The sequence below is a fragment of the Setaria viridis genome, chromosome 2 (assembly GCF_005286985.2).
Source record: "Setaria viridis chromosome 2, Setaria_viridis_v4.0, whole genome shotgun sequence".
Taxonomy (NCBI): Eukaryota; Viridiplantae; Streptophyta; class Magnoliopsida; order Poales; family Poaceae; genus Setaria; species Setaria viridis.
Genome location: NC_048264.2, coordinates 44,931,741 through 44,953,858, shown reverse-complemented (window position 1 = coordinate 44,953,858; position 22,118 = coordinate 44,931,741). Strand labels below are relative to the sequence as shown.

Here is a 22,118-nt window from a genome sequence, read left to right as displayed (position 1 = left end):
GACGTCCACCTACGCAGGGAGTCGCCGCCGGCCATCCACTCCGAGCTCCTTCTCTAGTTTAGCACTAGCAGTAGGACAAACAAACGCCGCCCGGCAAGCGCCACTGTCAAAACCTCATCAAAACAACAAAAATCGAACTTGGGCCGCACGGCGCCTGCCTTGACGGCGCGCTGCCGGTTCTCGTGCGAGACGCTGCAGAGCGCGTAGAGCGCCACGGCGTCTTTAATTTCTTCCCGCGTGCGCCGCCGGTCTCGAGGAGGGAGACGAGCAGCGGGATGGCTCCCGCGCGGCTGATAGCGGCCGCGGTGGCGCCGTTCAAGCTGGGACAGCCGGAGCAGCACGCACGCGGCGTTCTCCCACGCGGAACCACGGCGGCGATGCGGCGGTCCCGGGATTCCTCGTGCACGTCACCGGTACCGACGGATGGAAAACGGTCAAGCCGATGGGCCAACGGGCTAACATGGGCCGATGATCTAATCGAAAGTACAATAATAGCCTTCGTTTTATTTTTGAACTAGTTCCTGGCCCACAAAATATAGGTTCCGGTCCACATATTTGGGTTACAAGTTCCTTCCACTTTGTAACCATTATATCTGAATACATGGACGGCTCTTAAAATCCTCAAGCACCGTAAAATTTCTCTACATATAACAAAGGGTAATATGGAGTACGTATTAGAATTTGTTTAATGTAGACAATATATTGATGAACTTTAAGGGCATATTAATATAGAGGTACAAGACTCGAGAAACTTTAAGATGGAGATTAGGAATGGTGATCTATCCGTTCCTATTTAATCCTTGCTGTCGTGATCCTCAAGATAGTGAGGTGGAACTGGAACCTGCTGACCAGTTTGAGTGTCACACGGCAGGCCAACGTGAGACACGATCATCAGACGACGGGCAGCTTGACGCTCTGTCAGTGCAGTTGCTGCTCGCGGAGGTTGGAGCAGGTGCCGTACTGGTCTCGGAGATTTGCTCGATCAGTATACCAACTTCTACTGTCTAGCTGCAGCGTGATCGATTTATCTTAACTACGGGGGTGTTTGGTAGCTGCAGCGTGATCGATTTATCCTAACTACGGAGGTGTTTGGCTCTAGGGGGCTAAAGTTTAATCCTGTCACATCGGATGTTCAGATACTAATTAGAAGTATTAAATATAGTCTAATTACAAAACTATCCTAATTAGAAGTATTAAATATAGTCTAATTACAAAACTAATTGGAGTCTAATTCGCAAGACAAATCTATTAAACCTAATTAGTTCATGATTCGACAATGTGGTACTACAGTAATCATTTGCTAATGATGGATTAATTAGGCTTAATAGATTCATCTCGTGAATTAGTCTAGAAGTTCTGCAATTAGTTTTATAATTAGTTCGTGTTTAGTTCTCCTAATTAGCATCCAAACATCTAATATGATAGGGCTAACTTTAACCCCTGATATCCAAACACCCCTACAGCCACTTACAACAGTTGATGCGTGAACAACGCCAACATGTCTATAGTTTTGACCAGTACACACCTAGTATACACACCAATAAGTTACTGTGAATCTGTGATGGATCCAGTGTCCAAGGAAATAGCATGTGATCAGGCATTCATCAGGCTTCGCGGACACAGCGTGTATGAATCAGTGCTCACGTGGAAACTGAGCAGGCCTTATCCAATTGATCAGCGTTATTAGGGCCTGGTTTGGTTTACCTGCTTATTTTTAAGCACCCGTCACATCGATATTTAGATACTAATTAGAAGTATTAAACGTAGACTATTTATAAAACACACTACATAAGCGGAGGCTAAACGGCGAGACGAATCTATTAAGCCTAATTAGTCCATAATTTGACAATGTGTTGCTACAGTAAATATTTGCTAATGATGGATTAATTAGGCTTAATTAGGCTTAATAGATTCGTCTCGCCGTTTAGCCTCCACTTATGTAATGGGTTTTGTAAATAGTCTATGTTTAATAGTATCTAAACATTCGATGTGACACGTGCTAAAAATAAGCAAACGGAACCAAACAGCCCCTAGGTCATCCGCAACAGTCCTAGCTAATTGCTAGCTAGGAGCCATTCAACTCAGCACTAAATAGCTAGCAGTCCATGCAACTATTTATATAGTGCTAGCAGTCCATGCAACTATTTATATAGTGCTAGCTATTTGTTATTTTTAGTACTTTCATGCACAGAGAGAGAACGGATGTGCTGGCGATTTGGCGCATCGTCGCGTGTGCGAGCTGAGCGACGAGCAAGTCACCGGCTCGAATATTTTTGCATCTTCTCTTTTCTCCACATAGGATACATGCTGAGCTGTACACTCAAATAGCTAGCTGAATCAGCACCATTGCGGACGCCCTTAGAGTCCGGTGTTTTCAGAATGGGGAGCCCTAGGTCAGTGTATGGACGTGTTGCTCACGTTACTTATCTGGTTGCTTCATTGGCCACGCCAGCTAGGTAGGTGATGAAGGGACAATGGATCTGTTCAGGCCATGAAATGCAAAAATGACTACTCAACGGCTTACAAGTTTTATTTCGCACTATCAATGGAATCTTTTGCGTACGAAATTATCTCAACGGCTTACAAGTTAAATACAACCACTATTACTATCCTCACAACATTTTTAAAATGTTTGTTAGTTATAATAAAAATAAAAATGATAAAAGTGTCACTGAATTTGTAATCAAAGTATTTTGAGGTCGTAATTTTTTGCTCGTGCTTTATGAAAAATAAATTATTGAAGTTTGAACGTTATAGAAAAAGTCGATAAATATTCATAAATAGAGGGATTAGCATGTTACTACTCCATAAGATCCAAGATGCAGAGTGTAGAGGTGGGACTTATCTATGACTAGGTCTCTAGTATGGTCCACTGCACATCATGTTGTGCGAGTCCAAGACCTAACCTAAACTTTAAAAAAAATCTCGAATACGCACAAGAGCTGGTATATCTTTTTATTGAAGGTAGAAAAACAGGTTGGGCATTAAAACCAAAATAAAATATCACTATAACTCGGTTTATGCAACAAAATTCCACCATATAGTTGGCATGCATGTACACTCACTCATAATGTAAAAGGGAGGGGAAATGGAATCAATCTCAGAACAAAAACTAATTAAAAGAGATTTATTTGCTTCCATTGACATTGACAAAGCTAAGACACATTGTTGAATACTGCCGCGAGGTTAGCTTTCGTACTGGAGACTTGGCCGGAGAACTGGTTGTGAGCTAGCACAACGAGCTCGCCAATCCTCGTGAAGGAAAGCACATTGTTCCACACACACACACCATCGACCAGCTGCCCATGCATGCAGGCTTTTCTACAAACACAACAATCAGAAGACTGGCAGTTTGACCTCATCGGGACACCTGCTGGGCATTGACAGCGGGCAGTCGATGAGCTCCTTCCCCTTTTTTGTCGACGCACATGTACACCTGGAACAGCTGCGCCTCGCCGTCGGCGTCGCGGTTGCACTGCAGGTTCGCCGTGAACCCGGTACCCTGCGCGACGGCGTCCCTGACGCTGCTCAGCGAGTAGGTCTCGGTGTTCGACGGCACGATGCCAGCGTCGGCGAGGATCGCCGTCAGGTTGTGGCGCGCCTTGAGCGCCAGCGCCCGCTTGAAGTACTCGTGCTGCTCCAGGTTTGAGCAGGTGCCGTGCTTCCTCCACTCGTAGCTCCAGAACTGGAAGCTTTCCCTGTTCTTGCACGACAGCGTCGGCCAGCTCCGGTCCAGGGACGCGACGAGGCCACCGATCTGCGATAGGATCAGCTCGTTGTCGTCGTTGCAGAACTCCGGCCAGCACCTGCCCTGCCGCCCCACGATGGAGAAGAAGGCGTCGTCGCCGAGCACGGCGCGGGCGAGGCCGTGGCGGCGGAGGTGGTCGTCGCGGTCACACTTGGCGTAGTTGGGCCACAGCCCGTGGATTCCGAAGTCCACCGCCGGCTTCTCGTCTTTCGGGAAGCATTACCCCTGCCACGTGTCGCAGAAGGAGCCCGGCTACTGCGCGTAGTGTACGAGACGTGCAATGAGTTCATCGTCAGGATTATTCAGGAAATTAAGCACTGTCTAACTTGCTGGTGACCGAAGAATTAACGAGCATCGTCTATCAGATCACCTGCTGGACAAAGTAGAAGAAGTCAAAGTCCTCCGCCGTCGACGAGACGGCGAGGAGGGAAAGCACGAGCGCGAAGGCGAGCACAAGCTTCATGGCGTTCTCAGCGATTTGCTAGCTCCAACACTATTGGTGTGCGTAGTAGCTGCACTGCTGCTGTGCCAATCGATCCGGGCGACGACTATTTATAGCCGTTCATGCAAGAACAACTTGCCAATTCGGTAGTTCTGCACACGCACCAATTATAGGAGTATTACTGTACTGTGAATCTGTGATAGACCCGGCGTCGGAGGTGGCAAGCACGCACATGCTCTGAATCAGGGCTTCGCGTGTGGATGGACCAATTCACGTGGAAAACGTTCATGCAAGAACAAATTGCTAACATGTCTGTAGTTCTGTGCACGCAGCACGTATTGCTGTGGTGGACCCAAGGTGTCAGAGGAGACAGCTGGCATGTACGGAATTACAACTCCGTGTGCTCTCTGGATCGAGTCGGATGAGCCAATTTCACGTGAAAAACGAGCTAGCAGGCCTGATCCAGTTAATGAGGTACGAGTTCGAATAGGGAATCCTAGGCCGTGTGTGCGTGCGTGTGTGTGGACGTGATTGGTGCTCATCATCTTAGTTATCCGGTTGGCGGTTGCTTCTTCGTTTGGCCATGCGCTGATGCGCCCTTGCCAGGTAGGTGAAGGGACGATGGATCTGAGCAGGGCCATATCAGAAATGCAAAAAACGAGTACTTTGAGTTTTATTTGACATTACTAACTAAAACTTTTTGTGAACGAAATTATATTATCAGCGGCTTACACTTGATCTGCTAAATACCGCTACTATATACCCTCGCAACATTTTTTTGGAAAAAAAATATTTAGTTAATCAAGATAGTAAAAGGGTCATTGTATTTGTAATCAAAAGTACTTTAAGGTCATCATACAGTTATAGATGTTTGCCCGTGCATTTATGAAAAAAAAATGAACCGTCGAACTTTTAAACCAAAGTTGATATAATTATTCATAAACTGAGGGTTAACAAGTTCATATGGTGTTTTCTAGTACCGAATTTCATTTGCAGTTTTCAAATGCGTCAGGTCATGTAAGGAGGAGACGACTGCATCCGGACGTCATGCAAAAAGGCTATTGCAACCGGTAGGCTATTGCATCCGGTAGGCTAGACCGTTTCTGCATGCGTGGTGCGAGCCAGGCTACAGCGATACGAGAACCAATCATACCGAAAAGAGATTTGGATTGGTGAATGAAACGATACCCCGAATGCACGGTTTAATTTCTAGTTTCATATGTCAGTCATAAAATTTAATTGTTGCATTTTGTTGTGAAGCAGTTCAGGCACAGTGGCATGTTGTTAGCGGTAGAGGTGCTTTGCCAGCCCAACAAGCCTCTAATTAGGCCCAAGCATTGCACGTTGCACATCACGCTATGCCAGCCCAATAAGGCTCAGCCCTCGTAAAATATCACTACGTTGGCAACTAGCAAAGGTGAGAGGAAATAGAATCGACACGATGATACGAGATAAAAAGACACGAAAAGATCGATTTTGCTTCTATTGCATGCCATGCTAGCTGCTTAAGATGTCGTCATGACATTCAACCATTGTATCAGGTCGCCAATCGTCACCAAGGGAAGCACGTTATTCATATCCGCTCTAAAACACGCACGCGCGGGGAGTCGACTGGCCCATATGCATGCGGGCATGCAGCAATCAGAAGACTGGCAGCTTGACCCGGTCGGTGCACTTGCTTCGCATGGACAGCGGGCAGTCGATGAGTTGCTTCACCTCTCGATCCACGCACAGGTACACCTGGAACAGCTGCGCCTCGCCGTCGGCGTCGCGGTTGCACTCGAGGTTCGCCGTGAACCCGGTCCCCTGGGCGATGGCGTCCCCCACGCTGCTCAGTGAGTATGTCTCCGTGTTCGACGGCACGATCCCGGCGCCGGCGAGGATCGCCGTCAGGTTGTGCGCCGCCTTGAGCTCCAGCGCGCGCGCGAAGTACTCGTGCTGCTCGAGGTTGGAGCAGGTGCCGTGCTTCTTCCACTCGTAGCTCCAGAACTCGAAGCTGCGCCCGCTCTTGCACGACAGCGTCGGCCAGTTCCTGTCCAGGGACGCCACCAGGTCCCGGATCTCCCACGGGCTCAGCGTGTTGCCGTCGTTGCAGTACTCCGGCCAGCACCTGCCCCGCCGCCCCACGGCGGAGAACAAGGCGGCGGCGTCCTCGCCAAGCACGGCGCGGGCGAGGCCCTGAAGCTGGCTGCCCCGGCACTTGGCGTAGTTGGGCCAGAGCCCGTGGATGCCGAAGTCCGCCGCCGGCTTCCCGGCGTCCGGGAAGCAGCAGCCCTGCCGCGTGTCGCAGAACGAGCCCGGCCACTGCATGCACCGGGGAACGCGTCGTTAGATACTCGTCGGCCGTGTGGCTGGTTAAATTCAGACCACCCGGCGATGCATGCAACGCGTTCGGATAATATGTACAGACGCATGTCTAGATATTGATCGATGGTCACGGTGGATCGATACTTTCATTAAAAGATTTGTTAGATAATCGATCGAAAACAGAGGATCCTGAGTACTAATAATCGAAATTCGGAAGAATTGAGTAGGGGAACCTTGAACATCTCAAAAAGCTCGAATTCGATTACATATAGAAAGTCGAACTAGAAGCAGAAAGTATTGAATTATGAATACTCTGAAATCGTTCATCACCTGCTGTACCAGGTAGAAGAAATCGAACTTCTCCGCCGTGGACGAGACGGCGAGGAGAGAAAACAGCAGCACGAAGGCGATCGCAATCTTCATCCTTGCCGATCGCCGACCTCCTGCAAGCTAGCTGCAATGGATCCAACCATGCAACCAATGGTCGGTTATATACAGACACAACGTTGCAGGATCCGAACGACGACATGCCAACTTGTCCTAAACAAAAACATTGCACTGCAAGCATTGCACATGCCAACATCGCCGATCTGGGCATCATGCCAACATGCCAACATGTCCTAAACAAAAACATTGCACGTGCCAACATCACCGATCTGGGCAGGTATCGGGATCAGGTTTTCGCAGAAACAACGTGAGCCCATGTAGAAGAAAAACGGGCAGAGGCTAGCCCAATCCGTTACGAGTCCGGCTGCAATGTTTTCTCGGTTTGGGAAATTTTTTCAGGTCACGTACGTGTGAACTTGTGTTCTCATGATAGTACCTTGGTCCGCTTGCTTCCTCGGCCACGCAGGGTGGTTGGAGGAGGAGCGATGGATCTGGGCAGGTATTGCATCATTGCACTGCAAAAACGAGCGTATAGTTTTGGCGACTTGTGAGGAACTACACCTCGGATGCTTAGCCAGATTTGGACGGCTCTGATCGAGAAGAGAAGAACGTGCATGGATCAGGAGGAGGACGAAACAGCAACGGAGAGAGATCAACTAAGGCGTAAAGGAATATATCATCAAGTGACACTTGATTAATAATTAGTTAAATACTGGGCTTGCAATGAATTAATAGTGTAGTAGGTTGATTAGGCTTCAAACAAATGGCAACTTGGGGAAATGCCGGCCAGTGCTAGACGCATTGCATCGTTGCATCATCGATCAGACACGCTGGTTGAAAGTTATGGTAAAGTAGTATATATCACTATTGGAGAACTAGACATCATCCAACGACAAATCTCTCGAACAAAATATATTTGATGCAGGGCTAGTCCACGGTTGAATTCTTTTTTACTGTGGATGATGATGAGATCGGATCGCCACGAAGGAAACAGTCAAACAGCGAGTAGAGTCCAATCGTAAGGTTAACGTCGACAGTGTCGGTATCTACATGTCGCCGAAGCATATGCTTGTCAATTGGCATGGTGACATACGTAAACCCTTTCTGTTAATAATAATTAGACTTTATTCTTACCCTGTAACAACCAGTCAAGATGGCCGAGTTGGTCTAAGGCGCCAGTTTCAGGTACTGGTCCGAAAGGGCATGGGTTCGAATCCCATTCTTGACAGATAGTTCTTTTTTTATTATTTTTCTCACTACTCTTCTTCTTGACAAATAGTATTCGAATTATTCTTGCATTCTTGCCTCTTTGGCTCTTTCCATCTTGTAATAGCAAGACTGCAGCAGGTCACTGTATGGCAAGCCTCTGGTCCAAATATCCAAATCGGTTGTTTTGTTCACTGATCATAGGTCAGTATATGGCGACTACACTCCAGTACCTTCATGTGAACAGAAAACGAACTGCAAATTGCAGTTGTGTCTAAATCGTCAGTTTATCGATTCAAGCTCATATCATTGGCCCTCTGACTTGCTGTTTAGATGTCAGTGTCCAAAGAGAAGGCAACGGAGGGACGGACAGCTGTGCACGTAGATCTTTAGTATCACATTGTCATCCCTCTCAAGAGTAGTTGGGGCTGTTCTATGTGATGAAGCAACAGTGGTGCTTTCGTGCATTGCCGTCCTGAACTTATTGTCGACCACATCATGGCAGCAGCCACGTGCTAGTACAAGAGTACTTTCATCACCGATTGCTAAGTTTGTTTGAGTGACAGTTTCTGGAGCCACCGCATGCTGCTGACCCAATTAAAACACCTGCCATTTGTGCCTACAGATCTCAAACTAGTTTCAGACCTGTCGCATAGATGGATTTTTTTGCCGGATCGCAGCGGCAGCGCTCAACTTTCATTTCTTCTGGTATGCAGAACTTCTAGAATCGGTGGATACTCATGATTCAGTACTTCTAGAATCAGTACTTCAATCAACTTTCATTTCTTCTGATACACAGAACTTTCATTTTTTGCCAGTACTTCAATCGGGTATACAATGTGTAGCTGATTCAACTATCAACCGCCGATCATGAATGAAGTTTCACACCTAAAGACGTTTTGGCATTTTTGAAAATATGGCGTTATTATTGAAATACACGAGCACCTAACATGATCCTTACACTAGAGAGATTACTAGTAGTAGAATTTTATTTCTTTCAGATTATAAGAAAAGAAGCATCTAGAATTTGTATCACTTAGACTTCTTGAAACATTTTTACTTATGAACTCAAGCCACCCAACTGGATAACTGATCTGTCAAATGTTGGTTCAGTCTAGGCTACTTGGTAAAACTCTACTGTCCGTTGCATAATCCAATAGAAGATTCGTCAGATGCTTTCCGGTTCCGAGTCTTCAGGGTTGTAGCAGGATTTGAACGCCTGCTCAAATGACTGCATTTTGTGCTCGATTTCCAGTATCTTCATTTGAGAAGTGAAGGTACAGACTGATCACCGGCTGACCGTCATTCCGTGATCTGTTCACACGGCAACATCCTTTTGGTCAGTATCTTCTTTAAAAAAAAATAAAAGTAGGAGCACTGCTGCTATATCATTTAAGGAGAAGATCAGAAGAAGCATGCAAATTATTCCAGTCAGTATCAGCTCCGGAAGAATGGCGGCAAGGTCCACGAAAACTTTCGTACTCATCACTTTCAGAGTAATGAGGCCTATTCTTGATGATCAGGCAATAGTACCTCTTTTGTAGCATTCATCATGAGCTTATTATCGTCTTGCTAATTATGGCTACTGTCACATTTTCTTCGGTGACAGCTTGGATTCCTACTATGCTTGACATCTTTTTGCTATGTCCAGTCAGCAGTGTCTTTTATACTTTGTTCCTGTCTGAAAACTATGCTCTGTTCATTCCTGACCAAAGTTCAGCTTCGAAATAGCAAAGGTTGATATGGCAATGCTTGGTCCACCGACAGGAGAAGAGCGCGAAGGACTTGTCTTAAACAATCACATGGAGCGCTTGAGACCTGACGTACCCTTCAGATGCACGTATACAAGGCTGCAAGCAACAGCGAAGGAATAGGGAAGCTGTCAGCTCATGCTGGCAAACGCTCTGAACTGCAATGCTTTTTTTTTTTTCTTATGTACGAGGAACTACGGCAGGCAATTAGCCGACCTGAACTTTCATTGTGCCATGCAAGTTGAGCTTACAAGTTTTGTGAAAAGGGGGGCAAAGAGTGAAGAACTTATTCATTATGCAATGCTAATTGTAAACCTGTAGTTACACTAAACAACCATCTACTCTTCAAAACATCTAAACAACTGTCTGCAACTTCTATCCAAGCATTCATGACACATTCATTAATTCAGTACACTCTGTGTTTGACCTCATGAGCTGTTGCCTGTTGCTGTCTTGCTCGGTCTTGTCTTGTGGCGGCAAACTAAAGCAAAAGCAAAAACTCTGACGAATTGGGCACTTGGACAGTACTGGTACTGAAATACTTCTACTTAGTACTTATTAATCAGTTTGTTGGCTAGTCATTTCCTGAATCTTTATCAAGTTGCAAACCCAATTAAAAGCTCTGTCACCTGAGCCTGAAGCTATAAAAACTAGTTTTCAGACGGCCTGTTGGCCTGATGAAATTGAATCGTTTTGCCAGCTGATTGCAGTGCTCAACTTGGCTTCTTCTAACCCTATCTAATCTACCACGAACTTCTAGAATTGGTTGGAAAAACTTACGGAAAAGTTGGAAATAGTGCTGGATCCCCAAGAAAGCCTCGCACAAATGTACAAAGATTGCGACGTGTAGAATGACATTGGGGTTGAGGTGTACAAACTCCAACTTGTAGTGATCAAGCAAACCCCGGAAGAAGTCAGAAATAGGCAAAGCCAGGCCACGTTCAATGAAATGCGAGATGCTTACCGTCTAATCCAGGTACTCCTCCATTGGCCAAGGGCTGCTAAAGGCAGGCCTCCAATTGATGACGTCTTTTCCTTGGAGAAGGTTGGCTGCCACCAGCACCTTAATGTCTTCCTCCTTCAGCGACGATCGCTTCCACGCGCATGCTGGAGTTGGCGGCGCAGTTTGGTCCATCTTTCCATTTCTTCTAACCCTATCTAATCTACCACGAACTTCTAGAATTGGTTGGTGCTCGTCAATTAGTACGAATACTGCAGATTATAGTTTTGAAGGTTATATAGTACAATGTGTAAGTGACTGTCAATTGTAGAGTCGTAAATGGAGTTTGACACTGAAGACGACTTTTTTAGTGTGAAGAGTTTTCAGAACTAGTACACGTTATCTACTCCATCATCCATGGCCAAGTGGCACCTCTACAGGAGCATGTATCATATGCTCTCCTGTATCTAGTATAAAAAAAGAAGAACATATCATTTGCATCACTCTGAAGCTAACAGTTAGCGATCCTGAAAGAAGCATACGCATGAACCCAGCTGAATAGCATACTGATCTGTCGAATGCTGGTTCGGTCTGATGAATTGGGCCAGATCTATCATGGGCCCGCCCAGAGCTCACCATATCAATGTACATGTCGGGTACCCCACACGTTCCTTCATCACCTTGACCTATTCTTCTTCTGTATCAAATCATTTTAAAAAAAAAAAATGTTGCCAGCCTAGATCAGTTGACGTTTGGGGTGCTCGAAGTGGGCTCAACTCAACTAAGCTGTTCGTTGTTCTTGTTGTTGAGGAGGCACAGTGCGAGCCCAGAAATTATCGTTTGTCCTTGCTTATGTTCTCTGTAGAATTTGAACTCCAGTGTTTACGCATAAGCATTTTGTTAGCATCGGTCTTCTATTGATATCCAATTACTATAATGCATGAGTGAAGCAAATCGTTTTTTATTTTCTTTTTTTTTAAATGGAGTTATCAGAGCCGAGCTTGACTTATCGGTTGACTTATTGGATCAATGCAAGCATTAATGGCTAACACAACGAATTGGACTCAAAATTCCTGTGCTCGATAGGGAAAGCACAAAGCCAATCAGATCAAATCTATTTCCGGCCTTGTACACGCGTCAATGTGGCTGTAAGCTTTACAAAAAAAAAATGGAGGCTGGACAAGTATGTATCCGGAGACTAGAGGTCTAGAGCAATGACGGGGTGTCGCTTACCATTACGTATTGTCCACGGCATAATGCTGGCCGCATTCCGGAAGCGTCCAAGCAAATTCTATCAAGCAGTTGACTTTTTCGTACCACTGTTCTTAGCTTCGAATTTATTATGGTGGCCCATGCTTCTCTAGGATGGGCCTCGGCCCGTTCACTCGAACGTCAAACGTCAAACAATATCCACCAGGAAGCCCCATGTGTCAGTTGGGGAAGTCGAGGCTACCGGTGGGCCACACCGATGGCCGCCCGGCCCAGCCCGATGATGGGTGCCACAGACAGAACCGTCGCACTCGCATGGTCAGTCTGGTTCATCCTGGTCAGGGAGAAGGATCGCGCCCAGCCCGCGGCCCCACGCGGCGAGCTCCGAGCATGGCGAGCGAGCTGCGGCGTCATGGCGCGCGACAGGGTACGAGCCGACCGCGAAGTGGCTTCGCGCGTCGTCCTCCTCGGATACGCGGTACGGGGTGCACGGCGACGCGCCCATACGCGCGCGGCCGTAGGCTAGCCGACCTCGTCCCGCCGGGGAGTAACGCCGGCCGGCCGGGATCCCCCAAAAAGTCTCCGAACGGAGACCGTATGTGAGCAGCGTGCGTGTGTCAGATCAGATAGTGTGCTGCTTGGCGTTCTCACTCGCGGCGCCATGTGCACGACATGTTGTGCGTGATCTCGTACGCTCTCGAGACCGATCGCGCTGCCGGGGGACGACGCTAGGGGACCTCCTGCAGGCTGCAGCTAGGTTCTGGCTCCTGGCCGGCTCCGGGAAACCTGGGGAATGGACGCGTGTGTGTCACTGGATCGGATTATCCAGGGAACGGCCGGCCAGGTCGGCACGAGATGGGTCACGACTGACGTCGCTGCTGTTTGTCAAGGACGGCATGCATGCAGATCAGAAGATGCAGCCCCACCGGTCGACGTACGTACGTGTCACGGCTCAGCAGCATCACTGCGTGCGTCACGCATGGGCTCGTGGTTTCCAGCCATAAGCTTGCCATTGCCACACTCCCTCTTCATTTCTCTATGGCCACGGTGATCTTAGCTTGTTGATCATGGGATCGATCAACCACCCCTCGATCCTTTCCTCTTTTCTTCGCCTCGTTCATCGTCTAGGTCCACTGCACCAGGCAGAGTTGAATCCTGCCCGTCCATCTCAGAACCAGTACTGCGTGTCAAACCTTCAATGCACGTAGCGTCACCCTGCAACCCTTTGGCCCTTTAGGGTAGTCGGCAACGGACGGGCCGGGCAAGGTCACGCGAAAGATAAGCTTGAGGGGCGCCGGCGAGGACGGTACGCGTACGGCGGCCTTGAATTCCGACGTTGCTGTTGCAGCATCGACCTCAAAGGATCGGAGACCCATCGTCTCCGTCGGCCTGGCCAGAGCTCAATTCCTCGACCCGTCACCCGGCCATGGTGGTGGGCTGGTGGCTGGTCTCATCTGATCTCAGCACCAGAGATTAGCCGGATAGATCCAGCAGCCTTATTATAGCTGTCCTCGTCGTCTCCATTGCGCCGACGACAGAGACGCGTAACGGATTAACTAAGCCTCTCATGATCCATTGACGACGGACCTGCTGTCCCTAACTGCAGTACGAAGAGGGGTTGATTTCAGATTTGACTCCAGTCCATGTCCATCGGCACACAGTACCTTTCTTGGTTTTCTGCAGGCCGTACGTGTGAACCCTAGCTCACCAGTTTCCATGTTTTCGGCCGGCTTGCCCTACTTCTCCTGAGTAGTTTGCAGTAAATTACCTCATGACTTTCCCGTGCACAGATTAACCGATCGATCAGCTCATTTCAATCAATCAGTTGGCTAGCTCGGAGTAATTAAGAATGATTCTTTTACCCGAGTAATAATTACTAAACTAACCTCATGTTTGCTCACTCCATTCGTACAGAAGCGTTTCTGGAGATAAAGTCATCAGCGAGCGAGTTCTTCTGATGATGCATCATGCAGGACGAGATGAGCACGCGCACAACAACATTCTATTCAAGCTGGAAAGGGAGGGCACGGCTGTTTTCCTAACCAACCGATCTTAATACGCATTAAGATACGTACTAAGTGATGACACTAAATAACGCTTTCGGTATCACATTGTACGATCCAGTACCGGTCACCGTCATGGCCTCAGCATTCGATCATCGCGCAGCAAAAACGTTTGCTAAAGAGTGTCTAGGATAGGAGAAGAAGGAACGATCACGCATTGAAGATTTGAAGCTAAGACGGGAGCCACTTGAATTCGCTGTCCGCCTGTCCGGCCGGAGACCCCAAATGATCTGGTATGGTACCGCGACTGCAGGCACTATGCTAGCTTAAATTTGGACGATAGAGGTGGCTGTCAAGCTTTACGCACATCCCCCAACTCGAATTAATCGGGATGTCCACCTCCTTCTAAAGCCAATGCTAGAGCTCCTGACAATGCTTTTCTTTTTTAAATTCTTGTGTTTTGATTAGATCGTCTAAGCATGTAGCCATGCATGTAACATGCATGTCATATTTAAATTCATAAGCTTGAATTGAACTAAAAAGTTTATGAATTTAAATACTTGGTAATGAGAGTTTATGGACTTAGATGACAACTTTTAGTAAAAAGAATCAGGGGAAAAAGAAAATGCTTAATCGCACATGCGTAATTGCTTCGTAACATCTCGAGTTGTTTATCATTCGATGGCAATTTCGCGGAATGCGCCGGGTGTATTTGGATAGGCGTCTCGTGCTCTGCCGGTAGCAGCCATAGCAGCTGATGAATGGCCGCATGGTGGCACACCACACCGCATTAATTCTCTGCCCGGCTGAGTGCTGACCAAGTCTTGTGCTAGATAGTGCTAGCCATCCATGCTGTACTACTACCAAACAGCCGTACTACATGCTTGCTAAGCTACTCAAAGCCCTAATCTAATTCAGTACGGTCATCTTTTTATTGATTATCCTGATTATGAAATCGGATTTGCTGACTTAACTAATCACGTACGCATTGATCAGACGATTTGGTGTGCGGCGTGCTATCGGTCCCTTTTTTTTTTAGGTGATGATGAATGCTGAACGAAATTTGTGGAGGTGTTTGGTTCTGTTTCATTCCAGTTGATGTTCGAATTCTTTGCGTCCAGCATCAACATCCATGTCCCTCCGAGAAAAGAAATGAATCTCTCTTGCGTCTACATGCAGTGTAGAGTAGACGGTATATGTCATGCATTACTGTGTTCGTTTCAACTTATCTTGAACTGGACAAATTTTAAAAAGACTTATACTGCATTTGTATTCGACGCAATCTAAGAAGAAGCAAGCTACTTGTAGGCGCCCATATATGGCTATCCAAATCCAAGTGAGTCTTGTACTCGTGCTGTCCCGTGGACGCTCTGTTGACTTTGCGCCACAGACCCTTTACTCCTGCTCGTTGACCTTCTAGAGTACCGGCACCCAGCCAGCCGGCTGGCGCATGTGCTGGTGCTACTCTACACCCCGCATTGGCGCCGGCCTGCCGCCTGCGGTTTGGTGCGCCACATTGATAAGCCGATACATATATATATGTATGTATATATTTATATATATCTCTGCAAATACTCGAATCGGTCTAGCTATGGCGCTGAAAGTACCAAGGTGACACGAGGCATTCATTGCCCTAGTGCCACTTTATTCATGTGCCCTCCTCTCTACTGTGCTGGCTGCTACTGCTAGCTGCCCTATTCACAGGGATCGTCGTCGGTAGGCTGCACCGGAAAGCCTGCCTTTATTGCGTCGCTTCCGGGGAACGTGACGACGCAGCGCCCGTCAAACTTCGTCAGCGTGCCATGGCCAGTGACCCGACCTCGGAGGTGGAGACCGGATCGCCGGAGTCTGTCAGTGTATGGTTCCGGAGAAGGCGGTCAAAAACCGGCGACGGCCGGCGACCGGGTTTTGGCTCCCAAGTTGGTAGGAGTACTAAAGCCGGCCGCCGGCAGGCTGGGGTTCACTAGCTAGCTTCGATTTGATGGGATCGTAGGAGTGTGAGGGATCGGTGGCTTGGTGCATTGTGACGTAATGACGTTCTAGAGTGCTAGTAGTAGAGATCAGGGCACGTTTGTCATCGTTCCTCCTGTCCTGCGGCTACAATAGCAACGGCTCCTATGAGACCTGTCACATCCGTAGACAATGCCTTCACCAAGCGAAAAGGCACTCGGTTACAAAGACTAGTAGCATCTGAGTAGTACTATACAAGAATTTGTCTAAGGGTACCAAGCCAAGACAAAAGTTGTAGTTGTAGAGATGAGCGATGCTACGGGTACTAGCGGGTTTTCTGCTCAAATATTGCTGCTCATGCATGCACTGAACTTAGAACGACCATGACAAAGCGCCAACCGAGAAAGAACTTAGTTCCAGCAGACCGAAACAGGAATGCACTGCACCTACGGCTCACACCAAGCCAAAACAAGAATCGGAAGTGAAGGACGCACAAAAACTAGACGCGCGATGTATACGCGACACGAGTGGGTCGGAGGCTTTTCCGAAGGCACGACAAAAATGTGGTTGGCCATGCAATGCACCTGGAGTTGAATCCTGGCGACCAAAACGTCACCGCGGCAGCGAGCAGTCGCGGTAGGCCGTAGCCATCTCTTGACTCGGTCGTCTGATCACCGGAGGTGGTGTGGAAATTGCGTTGGAGGGCACACGCACATGAGATTGCCTGCCGCCGGTGGCGCTCGCATTGAATCCGAGGGCAGGGTCCGCGTCCAGCCGCTGCGTAGGGCAGGATCAAACGTGAGGGAGCGCAGCGCTACAGGGCAGGGGCAGGGGTCCTGATCGCATACGGCCAAGGGGATGGAAAGGAAAACCAAGTGCGTGCGCGGCAACATGCCATCTGAGCCCACACACCCGGCGCGTTTAATGCGACGCGGCATTCGCGCACGTCGTGGCGTGGCGAGGCGGGCGGCTCCGGCCGGCCGGCCGGGCGAGGCACCACAGCCAGGCAAGGTCCGGCCGGCCACGGCCACTGCTCACTGCAGTGTGCTGTACCGCTACCGCCCCACCACCAGGCTGACTTTGCCACGAGCTCGGAGTAAATGCACGCTACTCATCTCATCTCTCTTTCTCTCTCTGGAGGAGTAGCTATGTTTGCTGCGGCTGGCCTAGCTGTCTCGGCATCCTGGCCGGGCGAGGTTAAGCCATAGCCCACACAGCAAAAGGTCAGCGCTGTTCTGTGGCCGCGGCGGCCACCGTTATATAAACACTGCTGCACCTCTCCCCTTGGACCCTTGTCCTCAAGCCACCACCACCACCACAACGGCACAACAGCACCGCGCCGGCTTCTTCTAGCTCAGTTGCTTGCAACGAGACACGCACAGATCCACCTCGGCCTGACGGTTCGCGCTTGTTCTTGTACGGCGCCGGTGGCTAGCAGCTAGCCCTTTTGTTGTTGCCCACCACCTCAGTTCACTCACATCACACGCGAGGCTCTTTTTTGTCTGCTGAGAAAGAGGTCTCTCTCTTAGCTTGGTGATCCATCGATCGATCGATAGACGGCGACGACGACACCATGGTGAGGCCACCGTGCTGTGACAAGGAGGGCGTCAAGAAGGGCCCGTGGACGCCGGAGGAGGACCTCGTCCTCGTCTCCTACATCCAGGAGCACGGCCCCGGCAACTGGCGCGCCGTCCCGACCAGAACCGGTATGTGCTTAGCTGCTTGCTTAGGATGGTCACCCTCACCCATGCCGCCATGCGTGCGTGAGGGAGAGAGAATCTAGCTTAGATCGTTGTACGGATGCGATCTGGATTATTCTGACCGGTTCGATCGGATTCCGCGCGCAGGGCTGATGCGGTGCAGCAAGAGCTGCCGGCTGCGGTGGACCAACTACCTCCGCCCGGGCATCAAGCGCGGTAACTTCACCGACCAGGAGGAGAAGCTTATCGTCCACCTCCAAGCTCTCCTCGGCAACAGGTACGGAGAGATTTTGCGTTGCTTCTTGTATGGACTATGGGCTAGCTCGTTTGTGTGAGCAGGGAGGCTCATGGGCATGTGATTTTTGTGTAGGTGGGCGGCCATCGCGTCGTACCTGCCGGAGCGGACGGACAACGACATCAAGAACTACTGGAACACGCACCTCAAGCGTAAGCTGCAGAGCGGCGGCGAAGGCGCGGCCAAACCGCCGGCGCACAGGCCGGCCTCGTCCTCCAAGGGCCAGTGGGAGAGGCGGCTGCAGACGGACATCGACATGGCGCGCCGCGCGCTTCGCGAGGCCCTGACGCCGCTCGGCGACCTGAAGACGCAGCAGCACGACGGCGTCGACGCGGCCGGCGCTGGCACCGGCGGCGGCGACAGCCCGGCGTCGAGCTCGTCGGGCGCGTCGCAGTGTTCCCCCTCGGCGGCCGCGCCGGGGCCGTACGTCCTGACCACGGAGAACATCTCGCGGATGCTGGACGGGTGGGCCGGCGGCAGGAAGGTCCGCCGCGGCGGCAGTGCCGGCCCAGGCACGCCCGGCGGGGCCGAGAGCGCGTCCACCGGGTCCTCGGACGCGTCGGAGGTGTCGTACGGTGGCGCCGCCGTCGCGTCGGCGGCGCCGGCCACGGCTGGGACCCTCTCCGAATACGAGACGAAGCCGGCCGTCGCGGCCCCGCAGATGCCGCTGTCGGCGATCGAGTCTTGGCTGTTCGACGACGACAGCCACTTCCACCAAGTCCAGAACGCCAGCTTGCTTGACGTGCCCACCATGGATTACCCGTTCTAGCTATAGCTATAGTGTGTTCGAGTGATGCCGCTCAAGCTAATCACTTCAACCAGGGAGTGTGGTCACAGCGCCATCGCCTAAAGAAAACTACATAGATCCTACAGTATGTCAGTGACTAATCGGTTGTTGCAAGTTAAGTTAGTCGCTTGATCTAAGTACTTTACTTAGGATCTGCATAGTTTTCATTTAGATGATTTCAAAGAACATAGTAGAAGCACTCCTATGTTATTATCCTTACTAAGACTGAATATGTTCTTGGGCCTTTTGGTTTTAGCATCTTCAGCTACAACTCAAGTCGATCCCCTTGTGCAAGTTGCATATTGTGTGAGAGAAAATAACGCCAGTATGTCGCAAACTTGTCATAAATTGTATTGCTATCACTAACATAGCAGATAATTTTTAGTTTCGAGTTTTGCATATATCAGTTTTATTTACTGTATTTTTTGTCCTATTTGCAAAGTAGATCAAAACTCTTTTCTGAGAAGCAGATATCGTTCAAAATAAAATGCTAATTAATCACTTGCCACTCACTCCTACATAGTTTTAACATGTCTACCAATATTGGGAAAGATCTACAGAAAACCAAATGTCGTAGCTCGTGTGAGATCAGTTTAGGTACATGGTTGGCATGTAGCTAAGTACCTATGTACAATAATGCACATGTAATACACATGTTTGTCTGGTTTTTAATTAGAAGCGATCATAATACGTTCGGTATTGATTGGCCGTTTGGTACGCCAGATATATCAAGATGTATACAAATTAAATGCGCATGGTTTGGAATATTCCTAGTTAGCCTTTGCATACGAAGAAAAGACCTGTAAATGATTTGCATTTGCTCCAAAAAGATCAAAAGAAGCATAGCCATATTTTAGTACTAGCTTGTTATATGTAGGGTGGTACCATGGATAATTTTAAGCGCAGGCATAATTCTTTAAAAAAAATTGGATTACTGATTTACTGTAAACAAAATTTAAATTTTGCATCAGAGTCAGGTTTGTTGTGAAAAAGAAACAAATGCTATAACCAAATTCCCATCCTAGTTGCGCAGGATCACAAATTAATGAATTATCACACCATGTTGGCATAAAAACCGAAGTCCAATTTTTTTTCCATTTTGAGGATGTGAAGAGCAGTCCAATGAATTATCACACAAATATTTCGCCATCTTGAGGATACGAAGAGCAGTGATAGCATATTCAGAACATTTTGGTTTACCTGTTGACTGTTACTATCATTGCAACACAGCTCAATCATCCTAAGCCGGAAGCAGTACTGGCTAGCTGGATATACACATTTCCTGAATTTCGCTCTAAGAACTGAGCTGTACTACTGTTACTAGAAATCAATGCGATGTTTCTATTTTCTTTAAAAATATTTTTTTTCTTCAGAACAAGAAAACAGGAACTTAGCAGTCCTTAAATTCACGACATGTGTGATGGGCTTGACTCCCGGCGACGACGACACGGGCACACAGCCTCGTCGCCAGCCCATGCACCCAACGACCAATCAATCATGCACGCAATGCATTTCATTTCGTTTCATTTCATTTCATTTCATTTCATTTTCCAAGCTGTAAAAATGGTGAAAAGGACTAAAGTGGCAGCCATCCATGGGCACCCTGCACGCCCAAATTGCCAAATGGCCATGTCGTATGCCATGGCATGCATTCACGGCTCTCTGACCCAGTCGCCCAGGCTTTGTTGAAGCTTTTGCATCGGGGCCTTGAATGCTCTGAGGGTCTGGGAGAATATGGAGCACATATTCAAGCCACATGGCCCCAACACCTTTGAATTCGAGACATTTTTGGAAGGGAGGTTTTCCCTCACTTGCAAAGAAACGAGAAGTTTTAGCGCTTGGAGATTACATCAGCATGTGGTGAATTTTTCTCCTACTGACAATGACACACAAGTCACAAAATGGCCCCCATGCCCTTGTCTACATGGCAACCCATCTTCAGTTTGCAGCCAATCCAGTGGGGTGCACTGCAATTTGCCCTTGAGGTGCCGTGCTCTTTGTTTCAGTTCTCGCATTGGTTCCTCGATCGGGTACTAGCAGTGCAACCAAGATCATCATCTCATCAGACACGAACAAAACCCACTCCATACGGTACGTGAGATGCTAATTACTCAGTGTAATCAACACAATGCTTCGCTCTGCGGTCCTACTCGCTTGGCCGTACCTCAGGGCGCTGCTATCATGCCCATTGAACATCTCGTGTCTTAGTTTTTTTTTAATCGAACACGGAGATAACATCTCGCGCCCATCTACAAAACATTGCATGTTAGTATAGCTTCCCATCTTGTCCCAGCGCTGTTCGTGGGCTCTTGCATTGGTGATCGGGTGCAGATCATGAATGCTATAGCTGACCAAAACATCGGCTTAACACCTTGGTTATTGATTCTGGCGTCCGCCACTCACTTTACAGAAGAGGAGGGCCGGGAGCTGAGAGCAGGCATGTTACAGTGTCACAGGTTACGTGCTAGTGACAACTCCGACTGCATTATGCCGTGATGGCACAAAGCGTCACACCCCGTGGACAAACGTGGAAAAAGTTAAAAGGATATAAGGTACAGGAAAAAAGAAAAAGGAAAAAAAGAAAAAAGATGAAAAGGGAAAAGAAAAGGTTGGCAAAGTGTTGTGGGGCGCACCTGTACAGTATGCCGTGTATCCTGATCTCCCGTGGGCGCGCCATGGCAGTTCGGTGAGCTTGCTACTACTTGCTAGCTTGCACAGGCTGGCCGACATGGCATGTTTCTTCATTAACTGCTCAACGGAGACCCCAGCTTCCACACGCACGATGCAATTGGAGCGACGCGTAATGTCCTCCAAGAACCCATGGCCATGGTACTCCTCATTTCAGCACCGGCATGTTGTCCACAGATTTCCCTGTAGACTTTCGTCTAGTCCGACGAGCAAATTAGGCTGCTGACTGCCGCCGCACACCATCGGCGCTGCCCTGTCCAGAGATCGTACCGAACAGTGTGATGGTTCTGTCGTGGAACGCAGTAACTGTGCTCGAGCTGAAGGATCATATTTCTGTGGAGAGGAAGAGAGGAAGCCAGCTCGGGATGGTTAGGAAAGGCGCCAATCGACGGTGGATCATCCGTGGCCACTGTTCAGGAGCAATCATGGGCACTCGCCGCGTAATTTGAACAGTAGAGCTTGGGAGATTAATCGCGATGTCTCTGTCTGATACCCGCGCAAAGTCAATGGAATTATGGAATCAGTGCGAGGCGCGACCGCGACCCGGCACGCGCGCGACGGGGCGGCCGAGCCAGGAGGAGCGTCGTTTCCTCGGTCGATCGATCGGTCGGCACGGTCACGATCGCACACACCATGGGCGCGCGACGAAGCACGCACGGGTCCTGCATGGCGCGCACGTAAACCTGACGCGCACCGCGCGGCGCC

General features: G+C 48.9%; 2 protein-coding genes, 1 non-coding gene and 1 pseudogene across 3 annotated transcripts; 2 read left to right on the top strand and 2 right to left on the bottom strand.

Moving 5' to 3' along the window:
- Nucleotides 1-3,089: 3,089 nt before the first annotated feature.
- Nucleotides 3,090-4,308, bottom strand: LOC117843195 (ribonuclease 1-like; annotated as a pseudogene).
- A 1,340-nt stretch (nucleotides 4,309-5,648) lies between these two features.
- On the bottom strand, nucleotides 5,649-7,230 carry LOC117845468 (ribonuclease 1). Its single transcript, XM_034726516.2, has 2 exons — nucleotides 6,828-7,230; nucleotides 5,649-6,494 (listed from the first exon to the last, which is right to left on the bottom strand). The coding sequence occupies exons 1-2, from the start codon at nucleotides 6,918-6,920 to the stop codon at nucleotides 5,832-5,834; spliced, it is 756 nt and encodes a 251-aa protein (XP_034582407.1). The 5' UTR covers nucleotides 6,921-7,230; the 3' UTR covers nucleotides 5,649-5,831.
- An 801-nt stretch (nucleotides 7,231-8,031) lies between these two features.
- TRNAL-CAG (transfer RNA leucine (anticodon CAG)) lies at nucleotides 8,032-8,112 on the top strand. The gene has a single exon. It is a non-coding gene; the product is annotated as a tRNA-Leu (tRNA).
- Nucleotides 8,113-17,075: 8,963 nt separating this feature from the next.
- LOC117842404 (myb-related protein 306) lies at nucleotides 17,076-18,980 on the top strand. The gene is made up of 3 exons (XM_034722854.2): nucleotides 17,076-17,649; nucleotides 17,791-17,920; nucleotides 18,014-18,980. The coding sequence occupies exons 1-3, from the start codon at nucleotides 17,517-17,519 to the stop codon at nucleotides 18,705-18,707; spliced, it is 957 nt and encodes a 318-aa protein (XP_034578745.1). The 5' UTR covers nucleotides 17,076-17,516; the 3' UTR covers nucleotides 18,708-18,980.
- The last annotated feature ends 3,138 nt before the right edge of the window (nucleotides 18,981-22,118 follow it).

Coding starts and splice junctions, on each gene's coding strand:
- LOC117845468 (XM_034726516.2), bottom strand. CDS start 6,920: ATGAAGATTGCGATCGCCTTCGTGCTGCTGTTTTCTCTCCTCGCCGTC. Junction 6,495..6,827: donor TCTTCTACCTGGTACAGCAG/GTGATGAACGAT, acceptor CGGTGCATGCAG/TGGCCGGGCTCGTTCTGCGA.
- LOC117842404 (XM_034722854.2), top strand. CDS start 17,517: ATGGTGAGGCCACCGTGCTGTGACAAGGAGGGCGTCAAGAAGGGCCCG. Junction 17,650..17,790: donor CGCCGTCCCGACCAGAACCG/GTATGTGCTTAG, acceptor TTCCGCGCGCAG/GGCTGATGCGGTGCAGCAAG. Junction 17,921..18,013: donor CAAGCTCTCCTCGGCAACAG/GTACGGAGAGAT, acceptor ATTTTTGTGTAG/GTGGGCGGCCATCGCGTCGT.